Source organism: Lagopus leucura, unplaced genomic scaffold, assembly GCF_019238085.1.
Source record: "Lagopus leucura isolate 7727_CA_CO unplaced genomic scaffold, USGS_WTPT01 Super-Scaffold_100016, whole genome shotgun sequence".
In the NCBI taxonomy this organism is placed as follows: Eukaryota; Metazoa; Chordata; class Aves; order Galliformes; family Phasianidae; genus Lagopus; species Lagopus leucura.
Window position 1 is genome coordinate 3,145,014 of NW_024962270.1, and position 12,540 is coordinate 3,157,553.

Below are 12,540 nucleotides of genomic sequence, written 5' to 3' on the forward strand. Positions count from 1 at the left end.
TCTTACACATCTCCCCTCTTTCTGTTCAAAGCCATCTCCACAGCAGAGGTGCTGTAGCCCCCCAAGCACCCTTCCAGCTTCCTACAGACCCCCAAAAGTCTGTGTCTGCCTCTGTGCAGAGGGCTGGACAAGGAGGCAAGTGTTGGCCCAAAGCCTGCGTGTCTCAAGGCTGTGCCTCCTGGTGACAGCATCTCCTGTGGAGATGGTTCTGAATAAACGAATCAACTATTTCTCCCAGCACATATTTTATTCTAATTCAGGGAAAACCTATTGCTACAGTGTATTTTCCTGGCTTGGCCCAATCCTAGCCCCTGGATGGCCGCTGCAGGCACACTGCTGCACTGCACAGCATCAGCTCTGCAGGTTCATCTCTGCACAACAGATCCTTGCAAGCTGCCGACTGTGAGCCCAGCCACAAACGCAGCCATTCACCCCCACGCCCAGACTCTGATGGACAAAAGGAGACGGATTTAATTTTTAGGGTGGTGCTGGGATGTGGAAAACCTGAGCCAGCTGAATGTCATCTGGAGCCTGCCCAGCCAGGAGGGACCCTGGTCATACTGATGCCAGCTCAGCCACTGCTTCCATCAGGACTGGGATTTTATTTCACCTGCTGAACCAGTGTAAGAAAGTAAAGGACTCCCCCATGCTCTCCCCACATCTTTTTCTCTGCTTAAGCCAGGCTATATTGCTCTAACCCCTGCTTTTGGATGGAACACACACACACACACACACGGGTGCCCACACACCCTTCCTGCAGGCCACAGCATATTTTCCAGCTCAGCAGGTTACCAGCAGACACGGTGCCAGCAGCAAGCTCCAAGCAGAGAACAGAACAGAGGTTGGCACTGCGCACACCATGGGTGCAAGCACACCTCCAGCCCTCCTGTCAGCATCCCAACCCTCAGCACAGAGGCCCTCCTTGCCGAAAACTGCCTTACAATTGCAGTAGTACTCAATCTCCATTTTAAGGTGAAGTGGTGCACAGATGTTTTAAATGCTAATTTGCAGCTTGGTGGAGCACCACACTCACTCTGACTACTCGCCTGCAGCCCTCCAGCCAAGTTTCACTACCATTCCACGTCAGCTATGAAGAGGCTCAATGCGTGTATCCAGTTTCCAATAGTACCAGCTTCTTCTTAAAGGTTATAGTTTGTTTTAAATAGCACAGCCATCTGTCCCGCAGAGCCTCATGGGAGCTGGAGAAATCAAAGCAGCCAAAACAGAATTTTTCACACTGGCTGTCAGTTTTCATTGCGAACATTTCAGCTTGAATCAGACACGTGTCCTAAGAAGTATGCGTTTGTCTTGTGCCTCACACCAGCACCACGAGACCTGCTGGAACCAATTGCATCAGTGGAGTCTCATCCATGGAAACAGCTGCCCTGCACTTCACTAGCTGCATGCACCTCACCAACCACAAAATAACCCTCATTTACGTGTTTCTAGCCTTTGAGCTCAAAAAACAGCAAAAAAAGTGAAATAAATAACAACAGAAGTTAATTTGTTCCGAGTAGCCATAACACAGAATCAATGCAGAGCATTAAGAAAAAATCCTCGTGCTGTTACCAACAGCACTGCCAATACTGTGCTGACAAAAAACAACACAGAACCAACCAGCGGTCCCTCAGCACAGCATCACTGCAATGAGCCCAGCCCAGCCGTGTCAGCATCTCAGACCTCCTTCAAAATCCCCCCCGTGGTGCAAACCGCAGCCAGGGAGGCCAAGGAGACAAAACAAAATGTCGTATTAATCAGAACAACATACCAAAGTTTATTGATTACTTCAAACATAAGTTTCCGTAATGAAAAAAGAGCAAGTTGCATTCATAAAAGGTAACATTCACATTCAGTTTCTTTTATATAAAGCAACATAAATGTATAAAATTGCATTAAAGTGAAAAAAATGTAAGGTCGCAGTCCTTTTTTTTTTTTTTTTTTGCAAGAAGCTGAAAATGTATCTTCTCATTGCCTGTATATAATTTACACTTTGTATACACTGCATGTTTGTATTTAAAAAAAAATCCATAGCTGGGAAATCGGATGAATGGTGCAGTATTAGGTAAGGTTTTCAACAGTGTTTATACAAATTCAATTTCAAGCCTGTACGCAATTCCAAGTCATTTATAATATTCTCATGACAATTAGGATTAGTTTTTGACAAGCAGCTATGACTACACCACGTTTTTCCATTATCACATTACATTTTTAGAGGGAATCTTCATTACTTTGCTTATCTTTCAGTGTCACTAGCCAGTGAATAAACTTCAGGGGATTAATCTGAAGACCCCCAGCCGTTTTCCTTCAGGTTTCCCCACCGATAAGCCTGTACTGGCCTTTCAGCTCCCTAACGAGCACCGTAACAGTGCAGCTCACCTTACGGCATCTGAATAATGATCACAGCATTACCACCCCGTTACTGCTGCTTCCCCGTCCTGCTGGCTGATGCCCTCCAGCTGGTACCACCATCTTCCTTTGCCTTCTCATGACTCCAGCATAGATTTCCTGTTTCTCCTGATTTCATGATACATCTACAAAATTTCCATTCTGCTCTTGCTGCTAAAATAGGGTCAGCTCCTCTGCTGGTCTGTGGAGCTACACCTGTGTACTAGCTGGAGATCCAAGCCCAAGAAAACCTGCTTTTCCCCAAAGGAGCTGCTATTCATAACATTTCCCATTAGTACCAACTTACTTTTCAGCATGCATGCCTTGGGAGTTGGATGCACAGCAGCAGCAACAGTTTGCTCCAGACTGATATCGGGCACTTGGAAATGACAATAGAAATTTGGTTCCAAGAAGGCTTTATCTCAGCACAGGCTGCAGCCATTGGCCTGGTGCAGTGGCTTTATTTGGACATCACACGTCCGTGTTCCCCCTAACCTAACAGCAAGGCTTCCAGCTGCATCTCACAGGAAGAGAATTTGACCCAAGAAGAACACAAGATAAAGCAAACTGAGAAGCGGGCTGTCAGGCTTGGGACCACCAGGGCTTGGAATGGTTTTGAATCACAGGAATTGCATTTTTCAGCGCCTGTGTTTTAAAGGTTATGTAAACACAAGTCAGCAACTGTATATTTAAGGAGAAAGGTTAGATTTGGCATACAGAGCATCTTCATTGTATTCATCGCATACTTGATCTCCAGGCACCAGACATTTTAGCAGTAGAAGTTGAGAATCGGGCAAGGGCTGCAAGTTGAATGGTAGATCCGTGAGACGAGCTAGAAAAAAGAAAAAAAAGCTTTGCCCATGGGACACATGCTGGGAGCACAGCTCCTGGCTTGCATGCAGCAAGGGGTGGAACTGCAGTCACTGTCGAGGTGACCGCGCTGGCGTTGGGCTGGTGCAGAGTAAATAATACAGCAGACCTGTCCATGTCCTGCAGGGCAGCCACAGGGCTGTGCATACCCCTCTGCTCCTCGCACTTGCAGCCCTCTCCCACACAGCTGAGAACTTGTGTATGCAGGCATGCCTGCAGCTGATCCACACCCTGTTTTCACAGCACCAACCATGAGTTCCGCAGCCAGACGGCACGAGACTTGATTCTTCAGACAACTAACAGTCCGTTCTTTAGCAAAATCTGAAGAAGGGAATGATTGATCTGGCTATAAATCATCACTTCTTCACACAGAAGCGAAGCAGAATCTGCTGCAGGCAGAGGTGAGTGAGCGCTCACCACAGCATTTCCACGGCAGCCCCCAGCAGGGCCAGGGGCGGGCAGTGCAAAGAGCACCTTCCCATGCAGGGTGCTGGAACGCAGGGCACTCCAAAACTGCTCAGGGTTCAAGACAGTGAAAAAGCTGCTTGTTCCACACATGGACGTCTGAGAAGTCTGAGGGTCGGGCACCTCATCTCTGCTGCACCAACCTAAAGGTAGAAGTCCTTGCTAAAGGTAGATTTAAAAAGAACATGCCAATTAAAAACCAAATTAAGTGTAAAATGAATGCACGTATTCCTTTTATTTTAAAACCGACTTCTTTTTTCTTAGTGCAAATAACTCAAGATGCAGTGTGATGCCCACAAGTTCACTGGCACCATCCACGTCCCTGCAGCTGGCTGAGGACACACTGCCACCAGAAATCCGCAGCATTTTGGCAGCTGCTCACTGCACTAATGTCAGCACAGCCACAGCAACCAGGAGAGCTGGGCTGGAAGCGTGGCACAGCCCAGCATTCAGGCTCTTCCCTCCCCATGAAATTTCCTTTCACCACAAGCAGTCCTGGCACGTTTCCTTCCTTCACCTTTTGCCAAGAGAAAGCCCGGCAGCACGGAGGAGCGAGCAGCTGCAGGAGGATGCCCAGCACCTGGGCTCAGAGTCTGTGCTACTTCTTTGGTCAGGCAAAGCAAGAGGCTTCGGCAGCTCCCTGCTGCTCTCGGGCAGAGCTGCAGCGGTCGGAGGAAGCCCCCGTGTGACGTGGGGAGGCATTGCTCTCACTCTGATCATGCTGCTTTTGAAGAATTCCAAAAGATGCTTTCTCAGTCTCCAATTACATAGACTTCTGAGTTGGCAGAATTATGTTTTTCTTTTCTTTTTTTTTTTTTCAGGGGGGAAGCAACAAGACCAAAGATGAACAGCTACTGTGGCCAGTGCCTGGCTACTGCTTTGTCAGCATGGCTGCTTACAGAGCTTGGTAATACTCAACAGAACCGGTACATTTTCCTGCAGGATAACAATTGCACTATTTGGATGGAGCATTTTAAAGTATCCTGAGAGGATATCTTTCTGCCAGATTAGTAAGAGCATCTTCAGTCTTCACATAACCATTCTCTATACGTTTGTATGACACTAATATAGGCAGATCAAAGATGCCAGTCTGCAAAAATCAGAAGGAAAACGCACATGTATTGCAATTGTCACATTCCCAAAACCACAGTAAGCCTTTTGGCATATTTTAGAAAGGAGAAGATAAATAAATAAAGGGAGAAGAAGAATGATTAGCCCACAATAAAAGTGCCAAACCTCACTCACAGCCGAATGGGAGGGTGAAGGACTCTGCACGGGCTGCAGAAGGCAGCGTGGAGCCCAGCAGCACCCAGGCTAAAGTTTGGCAGCCGTGCAGCTGCTTGCTGCCCTCCCTGTAAAGTGGGCTCTCTGCAGGCTGCCATGTGTGCAGAGGGAGGGGTTACAGAAAATCCTCGTGTTGATGTTTGCAGCTGGCAGCACGCAGCCATGTCACATCTCACCTGTAGGCTGTGAATTCAGTCAGGCACTTTTATTTCTCTGCAGCAAGAAGGCAGCTGGTGGCTTACTACGATGTTTAGAATGGCATAGTAGGATGCTCCCTGTGTGTGTAGCTGCATACAGACACAGAGCCATGCCTGCTGTACGTTATGCTGACATACAGACAGGTACACACTTAGTTTCAGTCTATTCAGATGAATTAAAATGTACTCATTTCTATCTGACACAACAGCATGCACCATAGAAAATGGGATTTTTATACTATTCAGATGCAATTTTGGAATCATTTTAATAGCTTAGACTTGAATACTCCACTGCAAGTACATCAGCGCTTTTACACCCCAAATCTGTTTTCTCATGCTGTTAATGTTAGATCAGAATATTGTCTATACTGAAGGATCTGCTTATATAAAGCAAAGTGCTTTGGATTGAGCAGATCTGTGCACATACAGGATTCTGAAGAGTAGGACACGTCCCCAAATTAAAATGCATCCCAAGCATTGCATCTCCGTATCACAGACAGGTGCCCCACACCAACAATCAAGAGGATTACGAGAACCACAGCTTAATTGATTTGGGGATTACATTTGGTTAATCAATGCCTTTAAAAACCATCCCAACTCCTTAGGGCAGGGTACCTGTTACAACACATTAGACTCATCTGAGAACGTTCTTAAAAGAAGTGGTGTGACAGAAGGTCTGGACGACTTGGGCGCCTTCCTACTGCTCTGCAACAGCGAGGCAAAAACACTTGTAGCACATGTGACACATTACCCTGCTGCTGTCCAACAACAGCAGACACACTCACACTTCTTACAGCCAGCTACGCCGTTCCACACGGATGTAACACCACACGCTCCCTAAATGCCACTGTGATCATACGGGCTGGGTTTTCAGTGCAAGTGGCACCGCTTCCCAAATGGTTCTCTTCAGGCTTTGAGGTTTATACTACAGCTGCTTTCAAAAAGGAGCCTGCCTTGATCTCCTCACAACCGGTGGTTTTGTAACAGTGAGTGACAGCAGGGATGCGTTGTGTTCGAGGTGCTCGGCCTGCGGGAAGCCCTCCGTAGGCAGCAAGCCAGGGAATGCCACTTGTGGCTTACTGCTTGCATACAGAACAGCTGCAGTGATAACAGAGTTATGTACAGGGCAACTGGGGCACTTGGGAAGCTCCTCTGAGATCAAGCAAGCACGAGCTGTTTGCCAAATCATCCAGAAAACAAAACAGAGCCCACTTTGCTCCATGACTTGGAGGAAGTAGCATCTAGCCCTCTAAAACCAACCTAAATGATGTAGCAGCACTGATTTCCATGAGCAGGCACAATGTGCCTCATCTGAAGGGCCGGGGTAAACCCAAATTTGTGAGCAATGCCTGCCTGTGGTTCCCTGAGCACCTTGGGGACGCTGGGCACGGAAGCACCACCTGCACCCATGTTGCAGGTGCTGGGCATGAGCAGCTCAGCCCAGCTGGTGTGCACCCACAGCAGGGACCAACGGGGGAGACAGACAAAACACTTAAGCAAAAGATTTAAATGAAAGCAGTAGGCGTGGAGGAGAAAGCAAGCTCTTGCCAGGTGAGCAAATCTAAACACAGGTTTTTGAGCAGCAATGCATTAGAAGGAGGAAGCAGAAGAGTAAGCAGCACATACTGGCTCAGAGGGGAAATCACCTTATTCACTCCAAGAAAAGCTGTGATTGCTGGAAGTTTGAGAAAGCATGAAGATAGTGGATGTTCCTGAGGAAGGAAGGCGCTTCGTTACCTAGTTCACAACAGCACAAAAGACAGAAAATTGCAGTACGAGACAGAAAGGCAGAAACCAAAGAAAATAAGAATGCGCCTTGCAGTTAAAAACAAACAAACAAAAAAACACAACAAAAAAGCCCCAAAACATTTCCACGTAGAAAATTTAATTAAGAGTGAGCAAAGCTGGCACTGTCATACAGAAACCAAGTCCCCTACAGTTTAAGAGCAAGCTCCACAACCTGGCTTCGGTCCATGCCCTCCTCCCAAAGGGGACCTGAACTCTCACGGTGTGGGCTCACAAAGCCAAATGAGTGCACTGATCTGGCTTTTCATTGAAGGCTCCCCTTGGGAAACTGATATTTGTTTTCCAGTGTTACAGTTAGGAGTCTCAAAAAGGGTCTTGATTTAAAATCCCCTACCTGTGCTGCCGAGCTTGGTATCTGACAGCTGACACAGACATCTAGAGCTGGCATCTGCTCCAGGCATTTTGTAAAGCTCTCACTTGAAATGTACATTTAAATAAGGCTCAGCCTGCCTTTAGTTTAGTATGCACATGCGAAGAGACTTTTCTAGTTGACACTTACTGTTGATTTACAAAATGATTTCACAAGAGCCTTTTTAAACACATTTAAAGCACTCTTGAAAGCAAGTATTTTAAGTGGGAATGGATCTGGCTAAGAGCTGGAAGCAAAATGGGCCTCTAAGAGCTCAGCTGGGTTTCAGTAAACCCCAGATCCCCCTTCTGGGACAGAGACCTCAGACTGCCCTATGGCTGCAGCTGACAGCAAGTCATCCCCATCCTGCCCAATTTAGAAACTGTCAATTCAGATACTACTGAACTGTACTTAAGAGGAAGGGAGAAATATCATGGAGCTGGGAAGAATTTAGCTGTAATTGTTTTACCATTTGTATTGCTCTCAAATTCAGTAGTTCAGGTGGTGGTGTTTCTGGTCTTGCAGACACATATTTTACTTCACTGACACCGTGCCAAAGTTGTACTTTGAAGATTACGAGGGTAAAAGAAACTTTATGATTTCATTGGATATTTAGAGAAGATAAGCTTGATTAAAAAGTATAAAAGAAGCAAAAGTAACAGAGGAGACAAGTGGCCAGAAGCAGCAGAACCCCCTGCAGCCACACTGCTGGGCCTGCTCCGCCACTGCCCAGGGAAATGCAGAGTGGTGCCTGGAGGCCAGCACTGGCAGGCAGCACCCAATGCAGAACTTGCTGGAACCACAGCAGGGAGAGGAGCAGGAGGGAGGCGAGCGGACAGAGCGACAGGGCATGGCTGGGGGGAGCAGGTGCTGCCTGGGGATGGGTCTGCTGGGATGCTGCCACCTGGGGATGCTGCCCGAGGGATGGGGACTGGGTCATTAGGGGGTGGGCACCTCCCTGACCAGCTTCCCCCTGGCACCTGCAGGATACAGCCACAGTGAACATCTTGGGTATACTGACACAAAAACAAGCAGCTTGTTTCAGTACTAAACACAGTGTTTGGATCAGATTGGGTTGGTGAAGGGATACTGCGCAGACAGCAGTTTTCCATTCCAGTCTACACAACTAAAGAAAGGCACTCGTAGAGTCTCTCTTTGCTAGAGATCTAGGCAGTATTTTTAGATGAACTTCTTGACATCTCTGGCATGTGAACGAGCGGGATGAGACTCTAGAAAGCCATCCTTGAGACATGAATGGCACACAGTTCATCTGGTGCTTAATAGGAGAGGCCTTTGTAAAAACACTGTGAAATATTTCATCTTGTTCCTTACCTGATGACTTCTCTCTTTTATACTTTTTAAAACTATTAGAAGAATTTCTGGGAAAAGGCTGATAAAGATCAGCAGAATTATTGCCAGCCACGTGGAAACAGAAGTCAGCATGTGAGCAAATACAAAATACATTCTTTGTTGTTTCAAGAAAGGCCTGAAAAAGAAAGGATACAAATAGATTGTGGTTAATACCATCAGCCCCACGTGTTTCCCAACTAGGTCAGACTGGGATCAAGGTGCTGGCACTAACACCTCCCTGCCAAACACAGACAGGCACAGGCTGCCCACTCTGCTCCCCATCCATCTCCTGCTCCCAGCTGTGCTAATTCTGGAGGGCTGTCAGCAACCTCCTGGGTCTCCTCTAATGCTTCTCCATGCAGACTTTTCACCCTACTTCTCAGCCCCCCCACTGTTCCTCCCTGTGGCTTTTTTCTCCTCCCCAGCCAACCACTATGAACTGCTGATCTCAGCCCTCCTATGAAGCCCTGACCCACCTTCACTGCCAATTTTCAAGACCTCTCTCAACAGCAAATTGCCTTTTCTAAGTTTCTAAGGCCACAGCTACCTCCTCCTCCCTGACCCATCCACCTTTCAGTCCTTTCCGATGCTTCCTGCCATAGCTCACATGCTCCATTTTTCTTTCTCCTCTTCTGTTCCTTCTTTTCGTATCACCAGGTTTCTCTCCACCATGGCAGCACTAGAATATGCCATCTGATGATGTAAAAAAACCCCAATCCTCACTGCCTGTCGCTACTATCTGCTGTGCCTGGCATTCAACATCAACACATGCTCATCGTGGTCGCAAACACTCTGACATCTCTATAAATCTTCTGACAGACAAAATGAGGGGAGCTGCAGTCACATTCCTCACAAAGAACGTGATGGGCACCCCCTAAGAAAGTACCACAGAAGGAAAAGATACTTGCCAAATGACTCCTCCCCAAAAGAACGAGAAAAACACATAGAAGGCAAGGGAACCCCAGATCACAAAGTGGTTCATCCACGTCCAGAATCGAGTGTCTAAAGCTAGCTGTGTAAATAGAACAGAAAACAACACCAGGCAGAACAGGTATTAGAAGCAGCATGTATTCAACTGTACCCATGTTTCCTTTCACAGTAAGGCTGCAGTCTTCCAGTCAGCCACCTCTCTGCATATGTACACCAGGGAAATATTTTCAACACCTACAGACTGGAACACTAGTGACAGGGAAACAGTTTCCAATTGCAGCTGAGAGTTTTTCACAGAATAAGCTTGATACAATCTCTGATGCTAGAAAGACTGTGTAAAGGTTGCAGTCACTGCAACTGCCTTCTGCCACCACCTGCTGTCCTGAACCAAACATAAAAGACCTTTTGTAAGGTCTGATGCAAACTGTTCATTCTGGAAAGCTCCATGAAACAAAGCAGTTTTGCTATGCTTGTTTGACAAATGTCCTTTTCTGACAAATGTTCTTCTCACGGTGCAGAGCAACAGCTGAAACAAGGTGGGCAAACCCAAATGCTTGGTTGTTCTCAAGCTTAAAGCCAAGCGAAATAAAGTCAAATGCAATCAACTGAAGTACTCAGAAGAAGGCAAAAAATATGTAAATAATTTAGTAGAACATAAGCACTTGTGCATAAGCACACTCTGCATGGTCAACAACCCAACAGTCAATAAGCCACTTATGTCCTGCGTGTACGGCAAATAGAAGATGGAAGTGTTGGGAGGAAAGGTATTTATAAAAGCATCTTGAGCATGCTTTGGGAGCATGGGCCCCTCACTGCAAGAAAGATATTGAGGCCCTGGAACGTGTTCAAAGGAGGGCAACAAAGCTGGTGAGGGGTCTGGAACACAGGCCATATGAGGAGAGGCTGAAGGAGCTGGGAATGTTCAGCCTGGAGAAGAGGAGGCTCGGGGGAGATCTCATTGCTCTCTATAACTTCCTGAAGGGAGGTTGTAGTGAGCTGGGGGTCGGCCTCTTCTCTCGTGTCATTAGTGATAGGACCAGAGGGAATGGTTTCAAGCTACGGCAGGGGAGATTCAGGCTGGACATGAGGAAGTATTACTTTTCATTTCTGAAAAAGTGGTCAGGCACTGCAATGGATGCCCAGGGAGGTGGTGGAGTCACCGAGCCTGGGGGTGTTCAAGGAAAGGCTGGATGTTGTGTTGAGGGACATGGTTTAGTAGGAGCTATTGGGAATAGGTGAACGGTTGGACTGGGTGATCTTTTAGGTCTTTTCCAACCTTGGTGATTCTATGATTCTATGATCTTCAACATATTTATCACACAGGGTATTTAGCACACATTCAAGAACACCTGCAAAAAGAGACTGGAGAAGAAGGGCAGAATCTAACCTTGAGAGTGACGGTGAACACCAGCACAGTGAAAACGATCGTCCCGAAGGTCCAGTTTCCAAAAACCTGGAAGACAAAGTGTGTGGTCACATGTGCTCCTACCCACTTTGCTTGAGAAGAACAGAAAGGAATGACGACACAGTGCAAGCAGGGAGCAGAAGGGACAGAGGAATGGCGCGACTGCTACTCAGGACTTGGCTACACTAACCCTGTGCCATGCACTACCACAGACAAGTGACCGGCGTTGTGACAGCGACAGACACAACCTCCTACTAACAGCAATGTTGATCGAGAACACAAGTCATTGGGACCACCTCTATTTCATGATTTCTTGGTAATTGACTCAGTTTCTGCTTTCTCGTAACACAGAACCACCGCAGCACCTCTACTGATTGTGCTGGGCCAGTCCCAGTTGCAGAATGCACCAATGGGTAATTCTCTGTGTGAGAATGCATCGGTTTGGTTTGTGGATACTAGTGACTATGCACAACAAAGAAAAGCAGATACTGTATATAAATCCAAATGATGGCAACGAATGGGACAGATGCTTACCAAAGGCTGTCAAGATCTGGATGCATACATTAAAACAGAAAGTGAAATGTAAAAGTTTTTAAAAAATGCAAAAAAAAAGTCAATAGGAGCGAAAAAGGAGTCAAACATACATGGATATTATGAACAATTGCTGGTAGCAGTTCTTACAAGCATAAGTGTTTACAAAACAGGACAAAACCACAGGGCTTATGTGAGTGCCACACCGACCTGGCCTCTCAAGGCATCTGCAGAACACATTGGGGCTTACATGTTCTATTCATACGCAACCAGAATGGCTATAAATACAGAAAGGCATGGCATCTACAACACAAGAGCATGACTACACATAGCTGGGGCCATGAACGTCAGCACTGATGCAACACGTGCTATTCTCAGCTTTCCTCCGTGCGCTGTCCCCTAAAAGAACAAAAGCTGGGGTGTTTTCAAGCTCACAAGTGATGGTGTCAGGAAGGTCTCCATCAGCTGAGCCCTGCTAACACCTCCCTTTGGTGTCCCAGGACAGCACAGAACACTGTGTGTACAGCTGCACTGATGCCTTGCCCTGGGCAAAGCACCAGGCAGCACGAATCTGCTGTAAGACCAGTTCTTGTACTTAGAGAGCACAATCACCGCTGCACTGTTGCCATGGTGATTTGGAAAACGTTTCAAGCACTTGCTGCAGAATCACACCATAAGCAATGCTACACCGCCGGACACATCGCACAGCTTAAGCATGTAGATATGTGCTGTCAGGCAGATAAGAGAGGCAGGGCGCAAAAGAAACACTCAGCCTTCTCTTTTTTGGGGGAGGATGTGTTGTTACCTTTCCATTATCTTCCAACGATGAATTTTGAAAAAGAAAATAAACCCCAAAGAAAAACACGAGTCCTTCAAAGGCGCCCAGGAAGGTCCAGTACAAAAAAGGCCTCCACTGCAGCATGGCGTTGTCAGAAACTTTCCTGCCAAGAAAGCAAGAACAAAAATCA

At 46.9% G+C, this 12,540-nt stretch overlaps 1 protein-coding gene across 6 annotated transcripts in view; it reads right to left on the minus strand.

Moving 5' to 3' along the window:
- Positions 1 to 1,750: 1,750 nt before the first annotated feature.
- The window catches only part of ATP11C (ATPase phospholipid transporting 11C), a 41,415-nt gene continuing 30,625 nt past the window's right edge, over positions 1,751 to 12,540 (minus strand). For 3 of the 6 annotated variants that reach the window (XM_042876334.1, XM_042876333.1, XM_042876339.1), the window contains exons 25-29: positions 12,378 to 12,513; positions 11,024 to 11,089; positions 9,615 to 9,718; positions 8,689 to 8,842; positions 1,751 to 4,810 (exon numbers count right to left, since the gene is read on the minus strand). In XM_042876334.1, the coding sequence (XP_042732268.1) occupies positions 4,694 to 4,810; positions 8,689 to 8,842; positions 9,615 to 9,718; positions 11,024 to 11,089; positions 12,378 to 12,513 (577 nt within the window). In that variant the 3' untranslated portion in view covers positions 1,751 to 4,693. Of the gene's footprint in view, positions 4,811 to 5,816; positions 5,907 to 6,847; positions 6,939 to 8,688; positions 8,843 to 9,614; positions 9,719 to 11,023; positions 11,090 to 12,377; positions 12,514 to 12,540 lie in introns of those variants that run through there. The other 3 variants (XM_042876335.1, XM_042876338.1, XM_042876337.1) reach the window with 3 other exon arrangements.